The sequence below is a fragment of the Equus quagga genome, chromosome 11, assembly GCF_021613505.1.
Source record: "Equus quagga isolate Etosha38 chromosome 11, UCLA_HA_Equagga_1.0, whole genome shotgun sequence".
In the NCBI taxonomy this organism is placed as follows: domain Eukaryota; kingdom Metazoa; phylum Chordata; class Mammalia; order Perissodactyla; family Equidae; genus Equus; species Equus quagga.
Genome location: NC_060277.1, coordinates 43,404,111 through 43,430,397, shown reverse-complemented (window position 1 = coordinate 43,430,397; position 26,287 = coordinate 43,404,111). Strand labels below are relative to the sequence as shown.

The 26,287-nt window shown below is 38.3% G+C and overlaps 2 protein-coding genes across 4 annotated transcripts in view; one reads left to right on the top strand and one right to left on the bottom strand.

Moving 5' to 3' along the window:
* Positions 1-17,749, bottom strand: part of RARS2 (arginyl-tRNA synthetase 2, mitochondrial) — a 67,869-nt gene extending 50,120 nt beyond the window's left edge. The window contains exon 1 of the mRNA XM_046676952.1: positions 17,669-17,749. Coding sequence (XP_046532908.1) covers positions 17,669-17,704 — 36 coding nt within the window. The 5' untranslated portion in view covers positions 17,705-17,749. The remainder of the gene's footprint in view (positions 1-17,668) is intronic.
* Positions 17,750-17,864: 115 nt separating this feature from the next.
* ORC3 (origin recognition complex subunit 3) overlaps positions 17,865-26,287 on the top strand; it is a 59,163-nt gene continuing 50,740 nt past the window's right edge. For all 3 annotated transcript variants that reach the window (XM_046676710.1, XM_046676709.1, XM_046676705.1), the window contains exons 1-2: positions 17,865-17,941; positions 21,026-21,080. In XM_046676710.1, coding sequence (XP_046532666.1) covers positions 17,918-17,941; positions 21,026-21,080 — 79 coding nt within the window. In that variant the 5' untranslated portion in view covers positions 17,865-17,917. The remainder of the gene's footprint in view (positions 17,942-21,025; positions 21,081-26,287) is intronic.

Below are 26,287 nucleotides of genomic sequence, written 5' to 3'. Positions count from 1 at the left end.
TTGGAGGAGACATTCCCATTTATTGAATAATTTTTACATGACAGGGCGCCTTACATGCCTTAAATTTTCTTTGAAACAATCCGATGATTTTTATACTTTCATAGCCTTTATTTCATGAATAACGAAACTGAAGTACAGAAGTTTATGTAATTTGCTTAAGTGGAAAAGCTGGGATGTGAACACAAACTATCTAAAACCAGAACCTCCACTCGACTCCTATCTCCATCCTTTCAACGAGAAATGCATAAAAACAAAATAGTGAAATAGTGGTAAGGCCATAATGACCTTAGATATGTCTTCATCTTTCTTCCCCACCTCCTCACTCTCTATGGAGCCACTGTACCAGACAAGCCATGGTTGCTGAGTTGGGAGAAGGGAAAGGGAATGCTGGGGTAAATAGGAAAAGTAAAGAATTTAAGAGATCAAGGAGAAATCTTCAGAGGTGTTAGAAACTGTTCAGAAGGAGGGGGAATAAAACTAAAATCACTGTCTCCTGATAGTAATAATATTTACTCTCCTAGTGTCAGAAGAAATCATTTGTTGAATTTCATAAATGTAAAAGAAAAAAAAAAAAGGCTAAACTTGCAGGTCCGGAGCTGTTGTTTATCTTCAAGATGCTCTGTACATTTCTGCTTTGATCTAGTATGTGTTGATTTTTAAATTTAAATCTCAGAGTACAATAATTACTTTTTAAATTATAGTATTTAGGAAGAGCATTACCATTACTGTATCCCCTATGAAAAGGTTATTTCCTTAGGATATTTTCCCAGAAGTAGATAAATATTTCCAAAGCATTTACAGAATAAAGGCTGTAACAGTTCATGTTTATACTACAAATTGTTCCTGCCAATAGATGCATCAGTAATAAAGGTTCTTTTATAATCTCTTTTAGGAGGAAAAAAGGATTTAAATTCCAGTTCCACTTTTACTAGCTATGAGTCCTTGAGAAAGTCAGTTTACCTGAATGAGCTTAAGTTTTCACATCTGAAAAATGGGTATAATAAATTAGGTCTCTTGTGAGGATTACAAAAAGTGTCACATAATCTGCATGTAATAAATAATGTTTACTTCTGCCTTTGAAAAGGTTTTATTTTGACATAACATTTCCCAAATTTACCCATAACCACTAAGGTTTTCTGCCTATCTTAAATACAACTCTGCTGAAAAACAACTTTATGATGTAGATCAATTTTAAAGCATTTCAGCTGACAAGTACGTTGTGAACCTAGGTAATAAGATGTTTACATTCAAATGAACAACACAAAAAATTATCCTTCTGATATAAACTAAACTACTTAAAAATTGTTTATTATTATATCTCATTTGCTCCAATGGACTCTGAGGGGGCTTAAACACATAAAAATAAAGTGAAGATACAAAATTATACCAGAAAACTCAAGCTAACGATAGTTATTAGCTTCTTGGCAACTACACAGCATGCTTCACCTAGTAACAGACCCAGCAAGACAGCAGGAACACGCTCTTTCCAAAAGTAAATTCTAAGACCAAGTTATATTCATGTGAAGATCTGAACACCAAAATAGAAATATCCTCAACAGTTTTGCAAAGGCACAGAAACATTCTTACATGATATAAATTAAAAAACCAAAAAGAAAGAGGAAAGGAGAGGGGTGGAGTTATTGTTTAACAGGTACAAAGTTTCAGTTTTGTAAGATGAAGATTTCTGGAAATGGTTGGTGGTAACAGTTGCACAACAATGTGAATGTTCTTAATGCCACTGAACTGCACATTTAAAAATGGTTAAGACAGGGGCTGGCCCCGTGGCCGAGTGGTTAAGTTCACGTGCTCCGCTGCAGGCAGCTCAGTGTTTCGTTGGTTCGAATCCTGGGTGCGGACATGGCACTGCTCATCAAACCACGCTGAGGCAGTGTCCCACATGCCACAACTAGTAGGACCCACAACGAAGAATATACAACTATGTACCGGGGGGCTTTGGGGAGACAAAGGAAAAAAATAAGATCTTTAAAAAAAAATTTTTAAAAATGGTTAAGACAGTCAATTTTATATTATGCATATTTTCCCACAATTAACAACAAAACAAAACCCAAAGGGAAAGAACTCTGGGATTAAATAGTGGAATGAAGGCTTCTTTACATAATCTGCCACCTCCCAACTCCCACTCAGTATCAAATTAAAATGAAAAGGAAGGAAGAATGGAGGGAGGGGAGAAAGGAAGAAAGGTAAGTAGTAAACAGATAAGTTGGATGGTTCTCCAGCAGCAACTACACAGTTTAGGCATAGCCCAAAGTTATAAACTTCAAAAGTGATAGCCAAGGAAAGATAAAGCAGATTTTGAAGAGGAATGGAGAAGGCCTGTTTGGCAAAGGCTCCGAACTTGAATTAACAATTCTCATTAATACCCCAAATCTGGAGAGAAAAAATTGAATGGATTCCATTATTTTTTCCATCTATGGCTGAGAGATGTTAGTGCTCTGGGAAATAATGACTAAAACAGAGAAGGGAATTCCAGCACTATCTAGCAGAAGTGAAGATTCCAGGGCAGCACACCGAGGGCCTCCCCAGTGGAGACACAATATATCCCCCAATTACAGGGAGCGAATGTTGATATGGTGTTCATGGGCAGTAAGAATCAGAGGAGGAACTTTTACAGGAAGACAAAAAAATATCAGGGCTAACAAAAACTTAATATGCCAAGTCAGAGTTCAGGAGTAATGTGTACAGGTCACCATGACCTACTGGAGAGACAAAAGTGGAGCGGAAAGCAGCAGAGTTTATATTTTTGCAATCACAAAAGTGAGGAGAGCCAAGAATAAATCTGATATGGAGAGTAAATTCACCCACACAACGTGTGAACAAATAGAAAGACTGAGCACAGCTGTCAAGCATGAGCAAGATGAAAAAGAAAAGGCATGACAAAGAGGCAAACAAAGTGAGAGAGAGCAAGGAACACAATGAAAGACAGAGAAAAAGACAGAATGGAAGATGCAGCAAATGGGAGACCGAAGAACTCTGTCAAGAAGAAAATATAACCTGAGTACAAAGACATTCTTCACGAGTGCTTCAAGATTTGGAATTTTCAGGAATGTCAAGATAATAAACAAGAACTAAGAGGCAAGATGGAAAAACAACAAAGTGAGATAAAAGAGGAGATTAAAAATCAAATAAACAAATTGATGATCCAACATTTTTTATTATAGAATAACTAAGAAACACAAAGGAAGACAACAGCCATAACTGAAAATAAAAATATGACACAGAAAGGGCTAAGATAATCAGAGAATACAGATTTTTTTAAAAGAGAGATTAAATCAATCAGAGAAAAATAAATAAAATTGGGTACGAGATAACCCAACCTTAGGATAACCGGTGTCCCTAAAATACAAAAGAAGAGCAGCAAAGCAGCAAGCAGACAGGAAGACAGGTAAATTGGTTCTCCAGCAGCAAATACATAAGGACAGAGAGACACAGTCCAAAGCCATACTCTTCACAAAGCGATAGCCAAGGAAAAGATACAAAAGATCCTGAAGCACATGGAGCAGCCATGGTTAGCAGGGCTCCTACTTTGGTCTCACTTATCAGAAGCCATAGAGGTGAATCAACAAAAGCCAAGAAAAATAAAAAGTATTCATAGATATGTATCGTGGCTCCCCCCAAAAGCAGGGCCTGAGAAAAGGACTGTGTGCAGGTAGTTTATTTGGGAGGTGACTCCTGAGGGCAGAAGTGACAGACTGGGGAGAATGAGAGGGAAGGAGAAAAAGTTAATAGAAGATTGTGCTATCAAGTTCACTGCTACAGGTAATGGGGGCTTAATTTCTACGGTCCTTTCCAAGAAACATATACAACGTCTACCAAAATTGTCTATCAAAAAATAGGAAGCAGGAGCTTATCCCTCATCAACTGAGGGCTGTCCTTGGGGGTGTTAACTCTGCCAGCACTTGAGGTGAGTATGGGCTGGGACCAGCAAGCTTCAGACAGGATGAGGAGCTGTGAGCGTTAAGTGCATGCAAACAGATGTAGAACTGTTCACACAAGTGTCAGCTGGAGTCAGAGGTGTGATCAAGGTGGTGGAAATTGGGCATAATATCCAATAAAAGGAAAAACGTCCCTGAGGTAAAGAACCAAATCTAAATCCTGGTCTATTGCAGCAACAGCACACCATTCAGCAGTGAAATGAAAGAACTAGACCTCCGTGCATCACTACAGGTAAATCTTTTAAATACTGAGGCAAACAAACAAAAAAACCCCAAGTTGCAGAAGGATAATTATAATTTGATTACAGCTTATATAAATGTAATAACTTGCAAAAGAATACTATTTAGAGATACATTGACAGGTAGTAAGTGACATGCACAGATATGATAAACACAGAACCTCATATGTGAGGAAAGAGAGTTTGCAACCAGGGATGGGAACCCAGGAGATTTTAATAGTATTTGTAATAGTTTATTTTCAAGCTGGGTGGTGGGCACAAGGATACTAACTATATTCTTCTCCTTGATTAAATATTTCATTAAAAAAAGAAACAAACTGGGTCTACAGATCAAAATAAATTACTGTGTCAGGAAAATACAGAAAATTCAATGCTGAGGTACATCCTGGTTAAGTGATTAAATTTCAAAAATAAAGCACCCAATCAAGAAAATTCCAGAAATGAAACAAACATACTTTACTTTGTAGCCATGTCACCTAATCACAAAGACCATAACTTGTTTAAAGCAAATAATTTAGCAGTAATAGTATATAAGACTGGATTTAACCACTGGAGAAGTTGCAAACTGCTATGTTTCACCTGCTCAGTTGTTTTTGAACTTGAATGAGTTGCCAATGTACGAAAACTGAAATTTTTACAGCATTAGATCACTGCATGCATTTGCATCTGTGGTACCAGTCTTATAAAAATTCAAAATCAGAACTAGACAATCTGGTGTTATTCCTTTATTTCTAAAATGAAGATTTTCGATATTATTTCTCAATCTATTATTTTGATAGTATTTCCAAACATGCTAATTTTCTAATAATTAAATTTCCTTTTGATACTTCTAACCTTATTTTATCTGAGATGTCATAATTTCTTGAAAAAAGAAAAAAACAAAAGTAAAATTAAAAAAAAAAATAAAAGCACCATTAGCCCTTCTTGAAAAATCTACTGACAGAGAAAAATTCAGCCAGTTAAGCCATACATCAGGAAAAGGACTGTGGTAAGCATCTTATCCAATTCAATATAAAAGGAATAGGAGACAAGTTGTGCAGATGTGATTACTAAATGGACTATAAGTATTACAAACTTTGAGAAAGTTATCCAAACAAATAAGGAAAGGTAGAGGAAGGTTATACCAACTACCAGAATGCTAATGCCCTCATCTCTCATGGCAGGGCTTGATACTGTCTAAATCTGAAACGTCAAGGTTTTTAAAAATCACGCCAAATTGTAATGTTCATTGTAATCTCTTTTTCTTAACGGTAGAGGACTCACTTAGGAAATACATCAATAATTCTTTGAACTGCACTTTGGTTTCTTTTTCTTTTATTAACTTCCAGCAAAACTATGTTTAATACTTTTTATTTAAAACAGGAATTCGATTATGGGTACATGGGGAATCAATACTATTATACTTTTAGTAGTTGGACATTTTCCATCATAAAACTTAGGAAAAATTAAAAAACCTAAAATTAAGAACTCATTACAATACAGCCAAATTTTTATAACAAGTATATCTATCCAGTCTTCTTTCTTTTTTCCTGCTTGTATATCTGCAATGAAATACATCTAAAATAAAGGTCAACCAATGTTAATGATGACGATTATTTATGGGGGAGGGTTTTTAAAAATTGTCTGTACCTTTTGGTATTGCTTAATTCTTTGCAATGAGCAGGCATTATTTTTGCAAAATGAGAAAGATTTTTTCTTTACCAAAGCACAACTTCATAAAAATACTGTTAAGGAATTCCTATTGAAAGCTAAGCAGGATGGTTCAGATACGTAGTTTTCTACGTACACTAATTAGCTTGTGGGGAGTCCTCAACCACTCCTTTCCCTGGCACACAGGCACACACGATTCCTACCACTAATACCCAGGTACTGAACACAAAGCCAAAAAGTATCCTACCAACCTGGCTCTAGACAGCTGCTCAATTCAGTTAGGAGCTAAACTTGCCAGGCTCAAGATCAAAATCTCTGGTAATTGCATAAAAAAACTAATTTCGCTAATGAAAGAGAGATCCATATGCTTTAGCAACCAGATACATAGGTGGCAGAACTGAAACCTTCTTATTTTTATCCATATAACACAGTCTATAAGACCATGAGTCTTAAAGTTCTTAAAAGGTTATCAATCACTCTTCCAGATCTTAAATTACTTAACTTGTCAATCACCCCTGGTTATTCCTCACTTCTGAGTCTCATATAACCAGGTCAGGCTCTGTATTTGGCACCAAGAGCCAATGCACAATCACTCCAACATCTGCAGAGACTTCCTTCAGGCACAGGTCTGGATTATCTCAGACTCAAACAAGAAGCAAATAAGGTGACAATTGAAATTTCAGGGTTCAGAAGAGAACTTCCCAAATGATGTGGAGGGCAAGTTATTCCTAATTAACTATAACGAAAGAAAGTTAGCACAGACCTGTAGAACCTGTGGTTTTAAGCTAAACTGAATGCTAGTGGGCCTGTGAGAATAGGTTAGCAGCAAAGTACACACCTAGATAATTAACTCAGTCCTGTAGTTCACCTGAATATGGAAGAGTATCTTCCCAACACAAAAATTTCACCTTAGGACTAGATGACAACAACTGGTCAACAAGTTTAATTGCTCCTTGAGGCCGCACTTGAAATATGACAATAAAACTCATCAGCGGTCAAGGAGGCTTGTCTTCTATTCACTGTTCGCATGTGTCTCTTCTCTCAAGTTAGGTAGATAGAAGTTAATGAGGAGGAGAGCTTACTCCATTTAAAATGTACCAAGTACATGACAACTAAATGTAGTTTGTGATTCTATTCTGGAAAAAAAGGCATTATTGAAAAACATCAACAAAACTGGAATGGACTGTAAATTAGATAAAAGTATATATCAATGTTATGTGACTCTAGTAACGTATGGTGGTTATGTAAGATAAGCCTTGTTCTCAGGAAGCTAACAATTAGGTATTAACAGGTTAAGGAGCATGATGTGTGAAACATGATACAAATGATACAGGAAAAATAAATTATATACATAGATTTAGAGAGAGATGAAACGAATGTGGCAAAATGTTAATAACTAGTGAATCTGGATGAAGGGTAGATGGAATTCTCATACTATTATCACAACTTTTCTGTAAGTTTGAAATTACTTCAAATTAAAAGTAAAAAAAAACTAAAACGAACCAGCTGCATTTATTTTAAACTTAACATCAAAATCTAAATGAAAAGGAAGGGAGAAAGGGAAATAAATCTTCACTCCGTCATATCTCTGAGCTGGACATAGCGCTGAACATTTTACAAAGGTTATTCTACAGAATACGAAGAATTTCAGCTCTAAGTCAATAACAGTAAAGGAACAAATTTGTAAGACAGTATAGCAAACAAATTTCTAAGACAGAAATAGCATCCCATTCCAGAGCAAAGGGGAACATGCTTACTGCCCATGATAAAAGACTCAGCGTTCCTCTCCTAGGCAGACACAAAATAACCAATAACCATTCTATAGATAAGAGTGATAAGGTGAGTTTTACTTGCACCAGGGTGAGGATTATAACCCAAGAAGGTAGTTTGCACAAAGAAAGCATTCTAGAGAAGCATGGTTTTCAGTAGTCTTAGACCTTTTTAGAACAAAGAACATACATTAAACATGCCCAGGATACAGATTCATCAAAGTTTCAAAGAGGTAATCAGTCGCCAATTAGCAGGTCAACATGACCCCGAAGTCTGGGAAAGGGAACTTAGCTGCAGGAGTCCTAATAGGGGCGTTCCTGAAAGGGCCTTGTAGGAGTGGAAGTCTTCTTTATCTTGAGAGAGGGCATTCCTTACGTCAATGGTTAAAACAGATGTACAATGCATGTTTGACAGGCCATAAGTCAGGCATCTTTAGTTTAAGCTAAAGCCATTTTGAACCAGAATAGCTACCCCATATACCTCAGTATGTGAAAATCTCGTCACCTTTATAAGACAGTGTACTGCCTGAGCAGAATAGTCTGACCCTCTTCACATTGCCCAGTGGGAAGAAGAGGGGCTTGGGGAACCAAAACAAGAAAATGTTGATACTCTGGCTACTGCTCTTGCTGTGAATAATAAAATCCTTTTCTCCCATGCAGGGGTCTCATGTTTTCTGCACCCATCCATGGAACTGTGGGGTACTAACTCATAGGGTAAAATCACAGATGCCTCCCATTCTTGACACTAAGCGTTTTCTGTTAACATCATCACAATAGCCCTGTAAAGTTCAGCAAAACACTGCAGGGTACAAGTAAGGGATTCCACAAATAGCAGTTATTATTATCCTCATCATTGTCATTATTAACTCTTGCACCAATCCTATAAACTTGGACTCAATATCATCATCTTACAGCTGACAGGTTTTTTTTTTTTAAAGATTTTATTTTTTCTTTTTTCTCCCCAAAGCCCCCCAGTACATAGTTGTATATTCTTCGTTGTGGGTCCTTCTAGTTGTGGCATGGGGACACTGCCTCAGCGTGGTTTGATGAGCAGTGCCATGTCTGCGCCCAGGATTCGAACCAACGAAACACTGGGCCACCTGCAGCGGAGCACATGAACTTAACCACTCGGCCACGGGGCCAGCCCCATGACAGGTTAATTAACCTGCCAAGAGTCAGTCAGTCACACAAACGGGGCTGGGATTTCATCCTTTCCATTACTACCATGTCATCTCATGGCTTTAAAATTCTGAACTCATTTGGTGAAGCTACAAACTTCATATTATATCAGAACAGCTGTTCATTCTTCAAGTAGGTGTTAAACACCGTCTATGTTGCAGGCACTTTGCTGGTGCTGGGGAAATAATAGTGAATAAAACATGTTCTCTGTCTTAATGAAGCTTATAGAGGAAACATACACCAAAACAAGTACAAATACATAAATAAAACAATTAACTCCTAAGTGTTATGATGAAAGCATCCAAGGGACTGACACAGAGAATAACTGGAGGACACACTTTCCAAACTATAGGTTGTCAGCTGGGACTAAATTCAGTGAGTCCCAATGAACATTTTTAAAAAAATGAAATAGCATAGAATAGAAAAGAATGTACACACATTATAAGGTAAGTATTTTGTGAAACTTCCATCTTGTATAAAGGGTCATGAAATAAAATGTATTTCTTTTAGGCGCAGGGAATAATCTATGCAATGGGAATGAAAAGACCTTGCTATGTTGGAAAAACAGAAAATAACTGTGGCTAGGATCCTACAGAAAGAAGGGATGGAGTGGTATGAACTGAGATTGCAGAAAAAGACATCAAGTTCTGGTAGAGTCTGTGCAATGTAGTTTTAAACAGATAAATGACATGATTCGATTGACATTTTAGAAGTCACTTTCCTCCACAAGGACAATGGATTGGAGGGAGGGCAAGAATGGGAACAGAAAGACCCATCAGAAGGCTGTTGCAAACAGCTGATACAGGGGATAATGGTAGCTTGGTGTGGGGTGGGCAAAGGGAGGGGCAGCAGTGATGGAAAAGAGTGGATGGTTCCAAGATAGTAGATTGAGGATTGAATCAACAGGACTTGCTGAAGTGAGGCATCAGAATCATGCTCTAAACTTGAGTCATGCTCAAATATTGCGGTTCCATGAAGATACCATGCTCTTCCACGTGTCTGTGTCTATGCACATGCTCTTTTTGGAATACCCTACCCCTTCCCAAGCTCTCACTCCAATTACTTGGTACACTCCTACCCATCCTCTCCAACATTACCTTTTCCACAAAGCCTTCCCTGACACTTAGGAGCCGTCCTCTCCATGTTCCCTTAGCACTGCACATATGCTTCTAATACAGTGGTTACAGACTACACTGCAATCACCTGTTTACATATCTGTTTCACAAGTTAGTCCGGAGCCATTCCAGGGCAGAAACCGTATTTTATTCACTTTCAACCTTGGGACTGATGATAGCGCTCAGAAAACTGCAGACCCATTAATCAAAGTTTGCTGAATGAATGTGCCATTTCATGTAATACTTCATTTCTAAACTAGCAAAGGGATCCCCATTTGTGAAGATATGTATTGCACATATTATTTTTTTTTTGATGACGATTAGCTCTGAGCTAACATCTGCCACCAATCCTCCTCTTTTTGCTGATGAAGGCTGGCCCTGAGCAAACATCCGTGCCCATCTTCCTCTACTTTATACGTGGGACGCCTGCCACAGCATGGCTTGATATGCAGTGCGTAGGTCTGCACTTGAGATCTGAACCAGAGAACCCTTGGATGCCGAAGCGGAATGTGCAAACTTAACTGGTGTCACTGGGCTGGCCCCTCTATTGCACATATTTTTATTTATCCTCATTTCAGATCATCCCTCAATAACTCCATATTCGGAGAAATATATATTTGCTTAGTTTATGTTGCTATACAAACCTGTTAGATACTGTTTAATGATCAGATTGTGCTCCCTGCCTTCACAAACTACACAGCATAGTATATGGGGAAGAGCTCATTTTGAAGTTAGACAGATCTCCGTTCACACACCAACTCTTCAATTTATTGACCATGTGGCCTTGGGTAGGTTATTTAATCTCTCCGGATCTCAATTTGCTCAATTATACAATAAGGTTAATACTTTTATGTCATAAGTTTGTCAAGGGATTTAAATGTGAACGTACAGTAACCACTACAAATATACACTCAATATGTATTAGTTCCTGCTTCTCCAACTTACCTTCTTTACAAGGAAGAATATAGCCTTTGCAAAAGCAAACACAAAATGTTTCTGGCCAAGGCACAAACTTTACCTAATGGCTAAGAACGGAAACCATCTTATCTCTCCATAAACACAAAGCTTGGACACCGAGGCCCAAAACTACCTACCCTGGACATAGTTTACTGTCTATGTTAACATGCCTATATTATTTCTTTGCCTTCATTAGCATAATTTTACTATTCTAGGAGACTCCTGCCCAGACAACTAACTGGATTGTTCATTACAAGGACTTCCTGAAAAATCTATCAATTCTTCAATAGAAAGCATCAACAGTTTATGCCCTAAGATGCCTCGCACTCCTCATTTTGCACTTTCCATCAAACTTAAAACTGCTAAGATCAGTATTCATTCCCAATCAAGCCATCTCCTCCACTCCCCTCCCCTGTTACCTTCTGCCACTGAAAGACCAGCCTTAAACCATATTTCAAATTCTCAGTAAAATCTGACCTTGCTTCTCAGAGACACTACAAAAACACTATCAAGCTGGTGTTCTCCCTTACCCCAGTAAGGCATAAACTCAGTTTTGTCTTATCAAAAGGTCCAGTGGTGATATTTGGGAAGCTGGCAGTGAATAGGGCAATACACCTACAGGCATAAAGACAAGGCAGAGGGATTTCCCCACAAAAGTCCAGAAATACTGTAAAAATGAACTAAGAGAAATTATATACCAAAATATGTCCACTAATATGTCCATTAGTAAAGAGGAAGAGGATTTATCAAGACTACAACAGAAAGTTTCATTGCAAAATGTCATAGGTGGCCAATGCATTTTAAAAGTTATTTTTAATGAATTCTAGATTTATGTTCCAGTGTTTTATTCCCTTCCTCATCATAGAGCAGTCTCATATTATCTTTGGAGTTACCGAAAATAATGCTAGGACAGGCAGCCAAAGTGACTGCAAGAGAAATGACCAGTTTTAAACTTGGATCCTTTCGAATAAAAATTCAGATACATCATCAACTTCCTCAAATGTAAAGAACACTCATTTCTATCGGGTCTAATCATGGCCCACTGACTTTCTACCCAGGTAAAGTATACAAAGCTGTGGGGTGGGAAGGAGTGAGGGAAGCAACATGTTCCTTTTCAGATTTACTTTTTGATGCGGGGTCAGTGAGCCGAGGAGTCCGGATGGTATGGCCAAAATTAAGAGCTCTGTTTAATTGGCTTAAAGTAAGCGCTTACATAAATTCTAAATGTAGTAGAAATTAATCCAATGTCTTTCAAGTTCATGTGATGTGAGTTAACCTTTGGTAAATGAAAGCTTGTTTAAGTTTGTTGGTTTGATTGAAATAGTCTTCTTGTCAGAGTTGCCGGTATTTGCATATGATGCAGGCATGCAGCCTGGGTTTACTAGTCAAATAAGTTTACATTGTCTGTTAAATTCATCAGCAAGATAATAGCTTTAAATGATGACCAGTTTTGCCTAATGTCTCATGAGGTTTTTGTGGGTAATCTGAACATAATTGTTGGAAACAAATGGTTTAAATAGATAAAAGTGGGTACAATAACTGTTTTATGGTCTGTATACTTGGGGGGAAAAAAAACCCAGCTTTGAAATTCTTTTTGGTAACAATCTTGAGTTTTGCCAAGTTAAGTTAAATGAGAAAACAATCTGAGTATCTGGGTCATTTTTGGATTGAATAGAACACAAACATTATTGCTAAACGTATATAAGTTATCTACTTTTGGCTTCTTATTGTAAAGAGGCTAACAGCATTTGGGTCTATTAAAAAGCATGCCTTGTGTTTTATTGTGAAGTGGCATGTTTCTAGAAATTATGAAGTGTTTAGAATGCTGATGTAAAAGACAATTCGTAATTGCTTAGCTTTTTAGTGTTTACTATGGTTTGTTAAGGGTTAAAAGTTCTTATTAACCTATATAATTAAAGCTACTGGGAATTAATAAGGGAAACAGCTCCGTATTCAAGGAAAGTAAAATGTATGTTTTCAGTAAATAAGGTATAAAGAATGGAAATATTTTGTTTGTTGGGTTAAGAAAGATAAATTTGTCCTAAAGTACTAGAAAGTAAGAAAGAAAGCATGGGACAAATTCTGAAGGCAAAAAGAAAGTTGTAGAAGGTTTGTGAAGGAGAAATTCTGAAAGGAGTTTTATGCTAGTAAACCTGGCTAAGATTAAAATGAATCTAATTAACTAAGTGGGTTTTAATATGAAAAAGTAAACTGGTACAAAAATTAGAATTTGGTTTTCTCTCTCAAAAGGTTAATTTTCTTGAATTTTTGGCCCGCTCTAAGTCTACCTAAAAGACAGAATCTGGCTTGTTAAAACAATTTGTTAGGTTTGGAAAAAAAGAGGTCTCTTAAAATTTTGACTGTTTAGCTATTTACCCTTGACTATATGTTGTCATTTTGAGTATATACCTGAGCATTGTTTCACAGTGAGCATTGTTTCCTATTTGAAGAAGTATTTTAAAAACTTTTGATTTTTTTTTTAAAGATTTTATTTTTTTTCCTTTTTCTCCTCAAAGCCCCCCGGTACATAGTTGTATATTCTTTGTTGTGGGTCCTTCTAGTTGTGGCATGTGGGACGCTGCCTCAGCGTGGTTTGATGAGCAGTGCCATGTCCACGCCCAGGATTCGAACTGACGAAGCACTGGGCCGCCTGCAGCAGAGTGCGCGAACTTAACTATTCAGCCATGGGTCCAGCCCCAAAAACTTTTGATATTTTTGACAAGCTTCTCCCTCAAAAATATTCAAATCCTGAATGAAGGCTTTCTTTTGACCTTGTGGAAGGAAAAAGAATTTCTCTGAGGATTTTCAGAGGGCCCTTGAGACTTCTCAAAGAAATTTGTTCTCTCTCTTCCTATAAGGAGGAAAATACTAAATTAATTAGGCTTATTTGGTCTATTAAACTACATGGGGAAGCACTGTCAAATAAGTGATGATAAACTTTCCTAGGTGGTATTATTTGGGTAAATGCTATTAATATAGGTGTCTTAAAATTATATAACATTCCTAAAATTCTGATCTGTCCTGGTTATCAGTCATAATTTTAGTTATTATCTAGAAGTGTTGTATGTCACAGAAGTAGCCAAGTTTCTTTGTCAATTGCCCTTTTGAGTCTTTTGTCCATTTACAGATAGTTGCTGTTTTACTCTGATGCTTTTTGCTTTTGCAAATATGTTTCATCTTCAGAGCAATCCCTGGAAAGGATTCTGACACAAGATTCTAAACTATGGCTTTCTTTTTTTTTTTTTTTTAAAGATTTTATTGTTTTCCTTTTTCTCCCCAAAGCCCCCCGGTACACAGCTGTATATTCTTAGTTGTGGGTCCTTCTAGTTGTGGCATGTGGGATGCTGCCTCAGCGTGGTTCAATGAGCAGTGCCATGTCTGCACCCAGGATTCGAACCAACGAAACACTGGGCCACCTGCAGCGGAGCACGTGAACCTAACCACTCGGTCACGGGGCCAGCCCCTAAACTACGGGTTTTTGATAAACTTTCAGATTGTAAAACTGAACTGGGTAAGAAATTAAAGAATTCTAACAGAAACTGAGCTCACAGATCTGCTAACAGAAGATTAAGCTCAAGAATCAATTATACAGGACTGTGTGAACTGATGAGGATGATCATAACTTTTTATGACTTCTGTTTCAAATATTGTTGAGTTTTGATGTGTTGTTTTGTTTTCTTAGAATTAAAGAAATCTTTTTCTCTTTTCTCTTATGCTAACTATGACTTACAGCAATTTAGTGAAATTATACCTTTATGAGCAAAACTGAAACATTTATCTTTTTCTCCCTCCCTGATCCCTCCAGAATTTGGAAACTCTTTTTGAGTTTGGTTATTTCATGGCAGTATCTGCCTAAGTTCAATAAGAATCTATTCTCCTTATAACAGGACACATTGGTTATATTACCAAGGCTTTGACTGGAATGTCGTATTTGAGAAATGTACAGGCTCAGATATGACAATACTGCCTTTGAGGAATAAGGTTGACTTTCTGGAAATAAAGCCACCTGGAAATATGCGCCTGGTACCTTGTTTACAGAGATTCTAGCAATCTTACCTGGTAAGTAAGGAAGCTTGCTTATCTGGCAGATGCAAGGAACCTCAGAATATTTTGGGGGACCTAGAGAAGAGAGGACTCCACCCAAACCTGTAGGTACTACAGGTAAAATCTGATGGCAAGTCCTTGGCTTGGCTTTTCTGGCCTTGAGAGACCTTTACAATCAATCTGAGATTCCTAATAAAAGATTCCAGCAAAGCAGATTTTAAAAAGCCTGTATAATCAATTGCTATTCTTGTTGCACTTATGTAAATAATTGGACCAAGTTTTACTGAAATGACACTTATTTTGCAAACCAGTTTATCTTAATTTGGCTATCTTTTATAAAAGTGAGGGTGATTTTAGAGAGAAAAATTATGTTTCAGTAGAAGCTATAGTACACATTCATGGATATTAGATTCTAGCTCTTCTCTTCTACAAGATTCATCTATTACTAATCATAATGTCTCCTTGTGGCCATCCATCTCTGATACCAGGGAGTTCCCTGGCCACAATCAAGCCTTTTCCTTCAATACTACTGCCCAAATACTAACTAGATGTGCCCTGTCACAGGTGGATCATAAACAACAAGTTCCAAAGGTGAAGTCCCCAACTTATCGATACACACAGGATGGACTATATCAAATTTGGGATGAATATATTTGGCTCACTCCTACTAGTGGTCAACTCAGTCAAAAGGCCACTCTATGTTGGGAACAAACCAATCACACCTGTGATACATGGCCTAATAGCACCCGACCTATGGGAAAAATTCCCAGTTATATGTGTTCTCATATCATAGCCTTAAGAAATACTGATTGGTTTGGGATTGACTGGGATAGATGGCCCAGCGTACGTTGGTTATCCCCTAATGGCACTCAGTGGTTATCTGGCTCCAACTTATGGCCTTGGCTGCCACCTGGATGGATTGGACGATGCACCCTAGGTTTCAACGCACCCTAGGTTTCGTCTGGATGCAAGGTAGAACTACATTTACTATATCTCCTCCTGCTAACCTACCCAACCTGCAACAGCACTGGACCCACTCTGTCTTCCACTGGTATGACCACCTTGCCTCAGTTTTCCTTCCCCAATTAGGAATTGAAAGTGTCATCTGGCACATGGAAGCTCCAAACAAATTTACTATGAAAACATTGAATGATACACAACATAGCCTTTCGCTGCTCGATTTAGAAGTATCCCAAATGTGTAAGGCAGTCCTCAAAAACCGAATGGCACTGGATGTCTTGACAGCAGCACAGGGGGGCACTTGTGCCATTATAAAAACTGAATGTTGTGTTTATATTCCTGACTACCATCAAAATATCTCTGCCTTCCTATCTGATATGAGCCACCAAATTAAATCCATGTTTGATCCTACCCTATCTCTAAATGATTGGTTGAACTTATGGTCAGGTCCAGGTTTCTAGACTACTATCAAAACCTTATTCAATTGGGTTAATCATATTGCTTGTATTTCTTATTATAATTTGTTGTCTATTTCATTGTTTGTCTTCCACACGTCAACAAAGTTTCACCTCCTGGACTACCTCTCATCAAATGATTGTCTCGTCTCCAGAGGCTCTGTATACCTTACCTTGTCAGCCTTGGACTCCACAGGCACAGCCTTCCAGTCCACTGAACTTCCTGCCTGTACCCCTATGGCCCCATTTAGGGACAGCTCTACGACCTTGTACAGCCGGAAGTAGTTATAGAAGACTGAACATCCTCCATATCCCCAAACTATTTCGGGGCCAAATGGGTTCAGGGGGGTTTATGATGAGGATTATTTTAGGCTGGTTACCTTTAATAAAAGCAACTCTGAGGAGCTTGCCCTCAGAGTTTGCTTGCCCTTTGTTGGGAAACATTTACATTTGTAAGGGAAATCTCCATCTGTAAAGATGCCACCCTCTTTGCACCAGGAGGAAGGTGGGATGGTGTCATCTCTGGAAACTCTTAATGGGGAAGGCAAGGACTTAAGTTGTTTACCGTCTGGCAACCTCATGTAACTGACACGCCCCCCCCCCCCCCCAACATCCTCCTTTGTCTTTAGCTGAAGATAGTATTTAGGGTGGTGGCTTCTGGCCTTTACTTAACCCTATTTCATTCTTATCTAAAAGCTATAGGACCACCCAATAGCCAGACCCCCACCTGCACTGATACCATTTTAACTTTTTTACATATTCTTTCCTTTGTCTTGTAAAGAGATAACTCACATACCTTTGCCTTAAATTTAGCCCTACCCTCAGCTCAGTTTTGCAGCAGCAACATGCCAGCACCAGCTCTGACTGCCCGTGGGTCCTGTCCCCACGCAGCAGCTCTGACTGCCCATGGGTCCTGTCCCCATGCCAGCAGCACCTCCTCCTGTCTGTGGGTCCTGTCCCCATGCCGGCAGCAGCAGCAGCTCCCCATGCCAGCAGCATCTCTGGCTGCCCGTGGGTCCTGTCCCCATGCTATTCCATACTAGTCTCTAAATAAAAGAGCACTACTGCCAGATCTTAAGAGTCCAAGAAATCTTTCTTTCCACTCCTCAGCTCACCGACCCCGCATCACTTTTCACCCTGAGAAACTATCTGGGCCACAGGCCCGACCCTCCACCGGGTTTGCCTCAGCAGCTCCAGCAGCTCCAGAGAAGGGTGAGGAGGCGCTAGAAACAAACAGGGTTTCCGCGGAACCCCCCTCCCGCTGACTGAGGACTGGCTCACAGCAGTGAAAGAGTCTCGGGGTGCCAGCCTCCGCGGGGGTCCTCCTGCCAACTCCCGGATCCGTACCTGACAAGCGATAGACCTGCGGAAGCCACACGCCATGGCCCGCTCCACGAAGCACGTCAGGGCCGGCTGGCACCCTGCCTCGCCCCGCCCTCCTCTGCATGCCCCGCCTCCGCGCGCCGGAAGCCGGCCCCGGAGGGTGCTGCCGGCCAATCACGGAGCCGCGTGCCCCAGCACTAACCTCTGCCCCGCTGCCGCGAGGGCGCGCGGGAAATCCCGAGTGCATCTGTAATCCCGCGGGCCGCTGGGGCCATGGCCACCTCGTCGGTGTCCAAGGTACGTGAGGGAAGGCGCCCACTAGGGCTCCTCCGCCGCCTCTCTCCTTTCCGTAGAAGGGATAAAGCGGAAGTTACAGAGGCTTCGGTGTGCCGGCGTGAGGGGAGGCAATGGCGGGCCAAGCTAGGGCTCTTCGCTCCAGGTCTACTTGAGGCCAACTTTGCTTGGGGAGCGACGGCGCCGATCTGCTTTAGCTACCTGGCTAGGAGGACTTTTAAGTTCTGGTTTGTGGAGGCCGGATGCTCCGACGATGTGCCCCCGTCTCCTCTCCTTTTTCCTTCTCATAGATACGTACTATGCGCCAAGCGCTCCTAGGTACCGAGATACAGCAGTAAACCAAATAGGTTGTTTCTGCACTCAAAGACATTAAACACAGATAAACTGATGATCACAAATTGTGATAAGTGTAAGCAAGAAGGTTCTAAGTGAGAGAACAGGAGAGCGACATAAACCTAATATAGATTGCCGGGGGTCAGCGAAGGCCTAGAGAAAGTGACATTTTAGCTGAGATCTGAAAAATGAGTAGAAGTTAGTCAAGCAAAGGATTGGGAGGCAGGGGCGCTGTTCTGGCAGAGAGAGTGGCATGTTCTTTGGCTCAGAAGATAGAAATAAAGTGGCATATTAGAGGAATTGAAAAATCAGTATAATCAGAGAGTAGAGATAGAGGGAGCATTATAAAAAATGAGAACGAGAAAGTAGTGTGTGTTGTGTGTGTGTGTGTGTGTGTGAGATGAGATCATGTAGGCCTTCCCATTTGGGCTGCCTCGCTTGCCAGGAATTGCAAGACATGATAGTGTAGTTGGTAAGAAGAAAACGCTAGAGTTGTATTGTCCAATGTGACAGCCACTAGCCACGTGTGGCTATTTAAATTTGAATCAAAATAAAGTAAAATTAAATAAAGTTGAAAATTCAGTTCCCATTTCAAATGCTCAATAACCATATGTGGCCGTGGCTACTGTATTAGCACAGATCTGTGATGTTTCCATCATTATCGAAAGTTCCATTAGACAGCCCTACTACAGACCAAGTAAAGTAAGACCTTTCCTAATATGAGTGCAACCGGAAGCCCCTGAAGTTAAGCTATCTGATAAAGCTGAGAAAGCAAATGAAGAAGCTGCAAAGACATTTCTCCCTACATTAAATCAGTGGATTAGTGAAGAAGGCTATACCATGGATCTAATTTTTAATTTTGATTAAATTAATATAAAAAAAATTTTTAGGCGTTCATAAATCTTAGCTTTTATTACTTCTTTCAGAGGATTACTGTGAGGATCACATGAGATAATGCATCTGAGAGGATTTGTGAAATCATAAGAACTATCTTAATGGCTGTGCTTTCCAAGACTACATATCAAGGAGGAACTACCAGCCATTGGGTTTATGGTTACAAAGGATTGACTGTGATGCTAGATTTAACTGTGCTAGTACTTTTTATTAAGATTGGTACTGTTTTTGTTTTGCCCTGGTTATAAAGTTCCCGAGGTTTTGAGTGGTCTGTCCCCTAATCTTTTTTGTTGCATAAGCCTCTCTTATTTTTGTCTATCTTGCAGAATTGTGAGGTTTTTTTTTTTCAGGAAAGCATTTATGGCATTGTAACAGAAATGCTTGTATTGAGATGATTATGAAGGAGACTTACATAAATAAGAATCTTTAAGGACTGTTTCAGGAATTGAGGGAACTGCCAGCTTTTTATTTTTTTATATAACCTATCTCAACTTCCCTTTCCTGGTCATATTTTCTGGCTTTTGGCTCTCCTTCTAGACTTCTTCCTCCATCTCAAACAGCATCACTTGATCAGCTGTTCAAAGTGGTTAACCGTATTAGTACTACTGCCATATTATTAGCATCCATTCCTGGCACTCTTCATATCTCACTCCTTCAGAGCTCCTTTTCCTTTACTGAATTGCAGGTGATTATAGAAAGGAGGCAATGACAAGCTTGTTGCGGTACTACATGATTTTTCTAAATGTGTATGCACATTCCAAATAGTTCGACTAGTTGCAGATATAGTAGTATAAGGCACAATTCTTATTTTGGATCCTGTAATCCAAATGGCCAGTTTATATTTGCACAGCTGTCTTTAGCACTATCCTGAGATGACTTTTTCTAGGTATGTATCTTTCATTCTTTCTTCATTTTCCATAGAAATGGCAGTCTTTCAGAAGCTATCCATTATGTATGGCTTTAGGATTGGTAGAATTAACACAGAACCAGTAGCTTGAGGGCTATATATCACTAGTCAAATAATGTTACGAGACTAAATGTAAGTAGGAAATTACCAGGAAAATTACTCGGCAAGCATTCACTCATTCCGTATATTGATGGCCTAATGTATATGTTAACACTATACTAAACATGGGGAAAACAATTATGAATTGAATGCAATCTGCACTGAAGGTGCTGACAAGCTAGCTTGGGAGACAGACCCATAAATAACTATGATACAGAATGGGAGTGATTTAAAACAAAGCAAAATAAAGATATTCAAGTACTGTGAGATCTCAGGAGAGGGAATAATTCTGACTACAGAATTGGGGAAGGTTTCCCAGAGCAGGTGAGTTTGAGTGGAACTTTAATGGATAAATGAATAAGAGTTTATCAGATGAAGAAAGGTATGTAAAGTGAGACAATAGCCAAAATTATCTATTTCCTGTCAAGGATCTAGATACTTGGTGTTTAATTAAATAATAAATAACTTCTCTTGAGATGGGAGAACGTCACTATTTTCGATCTTCGTGATCTTCATTTTAATTTATGTAGCCCTTCAATTTAATCTAAGTTTTATAAAAATGGAAGCTTTGTGGGTTTAAATTTCATCAGCTTTTATTTTCTTTGCCTCTTAGATCAGGTCACAAAGAACAAAATCAAAGATGAGCATCCCATGGGAAGGAAGAGAAAGAAATGGATAGTCCCCTTGTTGTTTAAGAATTTTCCTTCTTTAATTCAGATAGAAGAGATGTCATTTCTTAGCACTTTAAAGAAATGTCTTTTTTAAAAAATCTGCTTATCCATAAAATACTTGGTTAATCGGATTTGTCTGCTCTTTAGCTTTGACTTTATGCTTTTTTTCTTTCTTTTTTATAGGGCTGTTTTGTGTTTAAGCCAAACTTCAAGAAGAGAAAGATCTCTGTGCCAATAGGTAAGATGTCTTATGGTCAGATTTGTTGGTTTTCCTCCTCCAAGTCTTAAACTTTAAGAACTAAGCTAACCATAATTGAATTTAGTAATTCTCTTGTCTAAGCTTGGCTTACTTACCCTGTTGATGTAGCAGATATGTTCTGAGGTGTAGATCCAAGGGATCAGGGGACACCCCAGGATTCTAATCTAAAAGGGAATCCAAATATACCTTCAAAAGGCAAATTGAAAGTAAATTTCCTTTGAATGATATGTCACCATGTTTTAAAAAAGATTGTCTTAAAAATCTCAGTGGTTTCCTGGGGTGAGGTAGGGGGAATTGACTGTAAAAGGGCAAGAAAGACTTTTTGGAGTGATGGAAATGTTCCTTAGATTGAGGGGGTGGTTAAATGGGTGTATACTTTTGCTAGGACACATCAAACTGTTAAAATGGGCATATTGTATTTTATTATTTGTTAAATTATACCTCAATAAAATTAAATTATTAAAAAAGAAGATACTGCCTTCATTGTCTTCATTTATCTCCAGATATCTATTTAGTGATCCAGTTACGAAGACTTGACTTCTGGGCCAGCCTGGTGGCGCAGCGGTTAAGTTCACGCGTTCTACTTCAGCGGCCAGGGGTTTGCCGATTCCAGTCCCGGTGTGGACATGGCACCGCTTGGCATGCCATGCTGTGGCAGGCGTCCCACATATGAAGTAGAGGAAGATGGGCACAGATGTTAGCTCAGGGCCAGTCTTCCTCAGCAAAAAGAGGAGGATTGGCAGCAGATGTTAGCTCAGGGCTAATCTTCCTCAAAAAAAAAAAAAAGACTTCTTCAAACAAATCACAATATTACTGTTAGTCAGAAACACAATATTACTGTTAGACAGAAAGTGTTATTGCACTGGTTCTCAATGGTGGCTACACATTAGAATCACTTGGGGAACTTTTTAAAGAAAAAAGTTATTTTTGTTTTTGTTTTTTTCCTGATAGGATGGTAGATTCCATGCAGTTGCAAGAAATAGTATAGAGTTCACCTGTGCTCTTCACCTAGTTGTCCCCAGTGGTAATATTTTGCATAATTATAGTATAGTATCACAATGAAGGAACTGACATTGGTACAATCCACCAATCGTATTCAGATTTCAATTTGGGGAAGTTTTTAAAGACACTAATGCCCAGACCCCGACCCAGACCAAGTGAAGCAGAATCTCTGGGAGTGGGACCCAGCGCCCCACAGGCTGATTGAGTATTTACACTCAATAGTAAGCACTGTGAAAATTCATTCCAATGGAAAAATTGTGACATGGAATTAAGCATACTCATGCACTAGTTTTTAATTAAAAAGGAAAAACTGAACTATACCATTGTTTGACTAAGGACATAAATAATTTGAATACATAGAATGGGATTTTTTGAAATCATGATATGCTGCAGACCTTAGGGTCTTAATCCTTCGGTTTGAGACTAGCTAGGTAAGAGACTTGTGTGCTCAAGGATAAAGTAGTAAAATAATGGTTCATATTGAGAGGAACAGCGTAGAAAGTATGACTTAGGATAAGAATCCAGTTTCTTGTTAACAGGGGAATAAACAGCGATCTTGAGCTCTACACCGTTAGAGACTTAGTTTCAAAGAAACCTGAAGCTATCTGTATTCCTTGCCCCATCAAAAATGAAAAGTGTTAGCGATGGACTTGGAAATAGTGAACAAAGAATAGCTACATTAAAATTATTTTATTTATTTATTTATTTTCTCCCCAAATCCCTCCAGTACATAGTTGTATATTTTAGTTGTGGGTCCCTCTAATTGTGGCGTGCAGGACGCCACCTCATCATGGCTGTGTCCACGCCCAGGATCCGAACCGGCAAAACCCTGGACTGCCAAAGTAGAGCGTGCAAACTTAACCACTTGGCCACATGGCAGGCCCCCAAAATTATTTTGTTTTTAAGTGATTGACTTATGAACAAATTTCTTTAATGTTGGAGATTGTTAAACTTAACTAGAAATAGTTCATTTTCAGAGAAAAGTCAATACTTGTTCCCCCATTATCCATGAAGGATACATAGCATGAAATGACATCTGATATCATCAGCAATGTAATTATATCTAACAAAATTGCTAACATTTATTGGGTGTTTATTATGTGCCAGACTATTCTGAGCAGTTTATATGTGTTAATTTGTTTAATCCTCTCAGCAAACTATGAGGAATATATTATTTTCATCTCCATTAAAATATATGAGGATGGTGCTAGTAAGTAGCAGATCTGGGATTTGAACCCGAATTGTCTGATTCCAGAGCCTGTGGCCTAACCATTACCTGATACTGCCTCGCATAATATGAGGAGAGTTTTTGCTTAGAACTTTTTGTATTGAATTTCAACTACAATTTGTTAAAATTTGTTTAAAGATTTTAGTATTAGTAAGCCTAATGTGTGTAATTGTATAATTTGAACTTTGCTTTAGAAGTACATTAAGTTTGGGGTTTTTTTCATTGTGGTGCTCTAAGAACAAGAAATAGTGTTAGAATATAAGAATCTTAGAGGTATTGACCTTGATTATAAGCCCGATGGAGCAGGAATGAGGAAAACATATCCAGATTTTAGCACTTGCCTTCACTGGCTTCAATTCTTGAAACAGATTGCCTGGAGAAGTAGGAACATGCTCTGCATTTTGCCCACCGTCTGTCCCCTGACTTGCAGACCCTTGGGCGTATACCTAAGAGGAGACTGGTAACTCTCCCTCTCAGTGCTCTGTGGATGACTGCACATCCTGGGAAGCAGCTGGGTAGGAGTGGCGGAGCGGGGCTGGGGAGAGAGAGACCGGCTCCAGCCCTGGCGCTGTAGGAGGTGTTCACACTGAACTGAAGCGCTGTGAGTGGGAGAAGGAGGAGACCTGACGACAACAGTGACCACTTATGTTCTTCCTGTCCCCTCAGTGCTTGTTTGTATTTTACCTACCTGATCTCTAAATGACTGAGAGAAGTTAGGATAACGGGTTAAAGTGTCCTAGTGCTGTTGTTTCCCAATTTCTAACAGTTTTTTTGTTACCTATTTTGATGCAGTGTAATTCAGCACATAAAAAGTTCTTGTCTTGACTTCCCACTTTAACATTTTACTATGATTGTATTCATTATCAAAATGAAATGACTATTTTTGTTTTATATAAGGCTACCTTGTTATTCTGCTCTTAGTAGTGTATCTCCTTGCCTTTTTTGTTTGCGTTTTTATGCTATAACCTTGTCTACCATTTTACCGTATGATGACTTCAATATATTTTAAGGTGTGATAAAATTAAAAAATCAATATTTGCTAAAAATCTCAGTCAACCATGATTAGAAGGTAAGTTCCTTATCATGAAAGAGAATTTCTATCCTAAATTATCAGTTAATGTTAAAACTTAATGACAGAATGCTAGCAGTATCTCTGTAAAATCAGGAACAAAATATGGACTTTCACAATTATTTTTTTAATACTGTTAAAGTTCTAGCTGTTACAATAAAATATGAACAGTAAACAACAAGAAATATGAAGGGAAGTAGAAAACTATAAGGGATATAAAATATTTGATTAAAGGAAGAGAGCTGTAATGTTTGGATGTGAATTTTTTTAACATATTAAAAATGTCATTTTGAGCCAGCCCTGATGGCCTAGTGGTTAAAGTTTGGCAGGCTCCATTTTGGCTGCTTGGGGTTGGTTCCCAGGTGAGGAGCCATACCACTCGTCTGTCAGTTGCCATGGTATGGAGGTGGCTCACATAGGAGAACTAGAAGGACTTACAACTATAATATACAACTATGTACTGGGGCTTTGGGGAATTAAAAAAAAAAGAGAGAGGAAGATTGGCAACAGATGTTAGCTTAGGGTGAATCTTTCCCAGGGCGAAACAAAGAGTCATTTCTCCCCGACTCAATCTACAGATTTTATTTTATCCAGTCAAAATACCAGTGTAATTATTTTTGAGAAATGACAAAATTAATTTAAAAGAATGGCTTAAGATTTTTTGAACAAGAATGATAATGTTTGGTGGTGGTGGAAGACATTAATCTATTTGATATTAGAACATATTACAAAGCTACAATAATTAAAACAGTTCAGGACTGGTATAGGAATAGAGTTGGATGCAGTAGAACAAAAGAAAAAGCTCAAAAATAGTTCCAAGTATATATATGTATTTAGACAATGAGGGCATCTCAAATCAGTGGAAGAAAGGATAGATTGATTATTCAATAACTGTTTTTCAAACTGAGGGGTTGAAAGTCTGAGTCATGAAGTCAGTTTAGTGGGTCATGATAGTTTTAAAAAACAGAATAGAAAACATTTCCTATCACATGATAAGGATAAGTATTATTTGTGGGACTTTTGTTTTTGTTTCTGTTATATATATGTGTGTTAGATTATAACATAAAATGTATTTCTTAATGTGGATCATGGTTTAAAAAATTTGAAAACCACTGCAGTAAATGGTGTTTTGAAAAATGGCTATTTGGAGGAAAGCATTCAAAAAGGATATAAAATAATACAGACTAAATAAAAGGCTAGGCTAAACTATGTCAATCAAACAAAAGAACAAGAATTGTTGTACTAAGAATCATTTAATAAAGGAGAGTTCAAAGCAAATATGTGAAGCAAAGTATATAAGCCCTTAGAATAAGAGCAAATAGTGAAAATACGTTAATATTAAATGTATATACCTCAAACCAAACCCATTAAATAAAAACTGTTAGACAGACTATCTCTGGTAGGATATTTAAGAAGCTGATGACAGTGGTTGCCTCTCAAGAGCAAGATTGGTGCACTGGTCTTTGGAGTCAGAGATGGGAGGAAAATGGAGTTTTCACTGTGTACACTTTTATAAGATTTAATACATTTTTAACCAAATGCATGTATTATGGATTCAAATGAGTTAAGAGAAAATTATTAAAAGCTTCAGTGATTTATGATTACCAATGGGAAAAAAAAACCCTAGAAATTCAAAAGCAAATAATTGAAATATAATCTAAAAATTAAAAAAGATATTTTTAATCTTATAGATACAATTAATATAGTAAAAATATAAGTATATAAAGAAAATCAAATGTAAAGGACATTGAGTATTTTTTCTTCCCAAATATATATATTTTTGATTCATATAAAAAAATTCAGCCCCATCACTTACTGTGTGACTTTCCATAGAGATTTTCTAACTTTTATTATATAAAAAAGAAACTGACATTTCTTTCTGTGTTC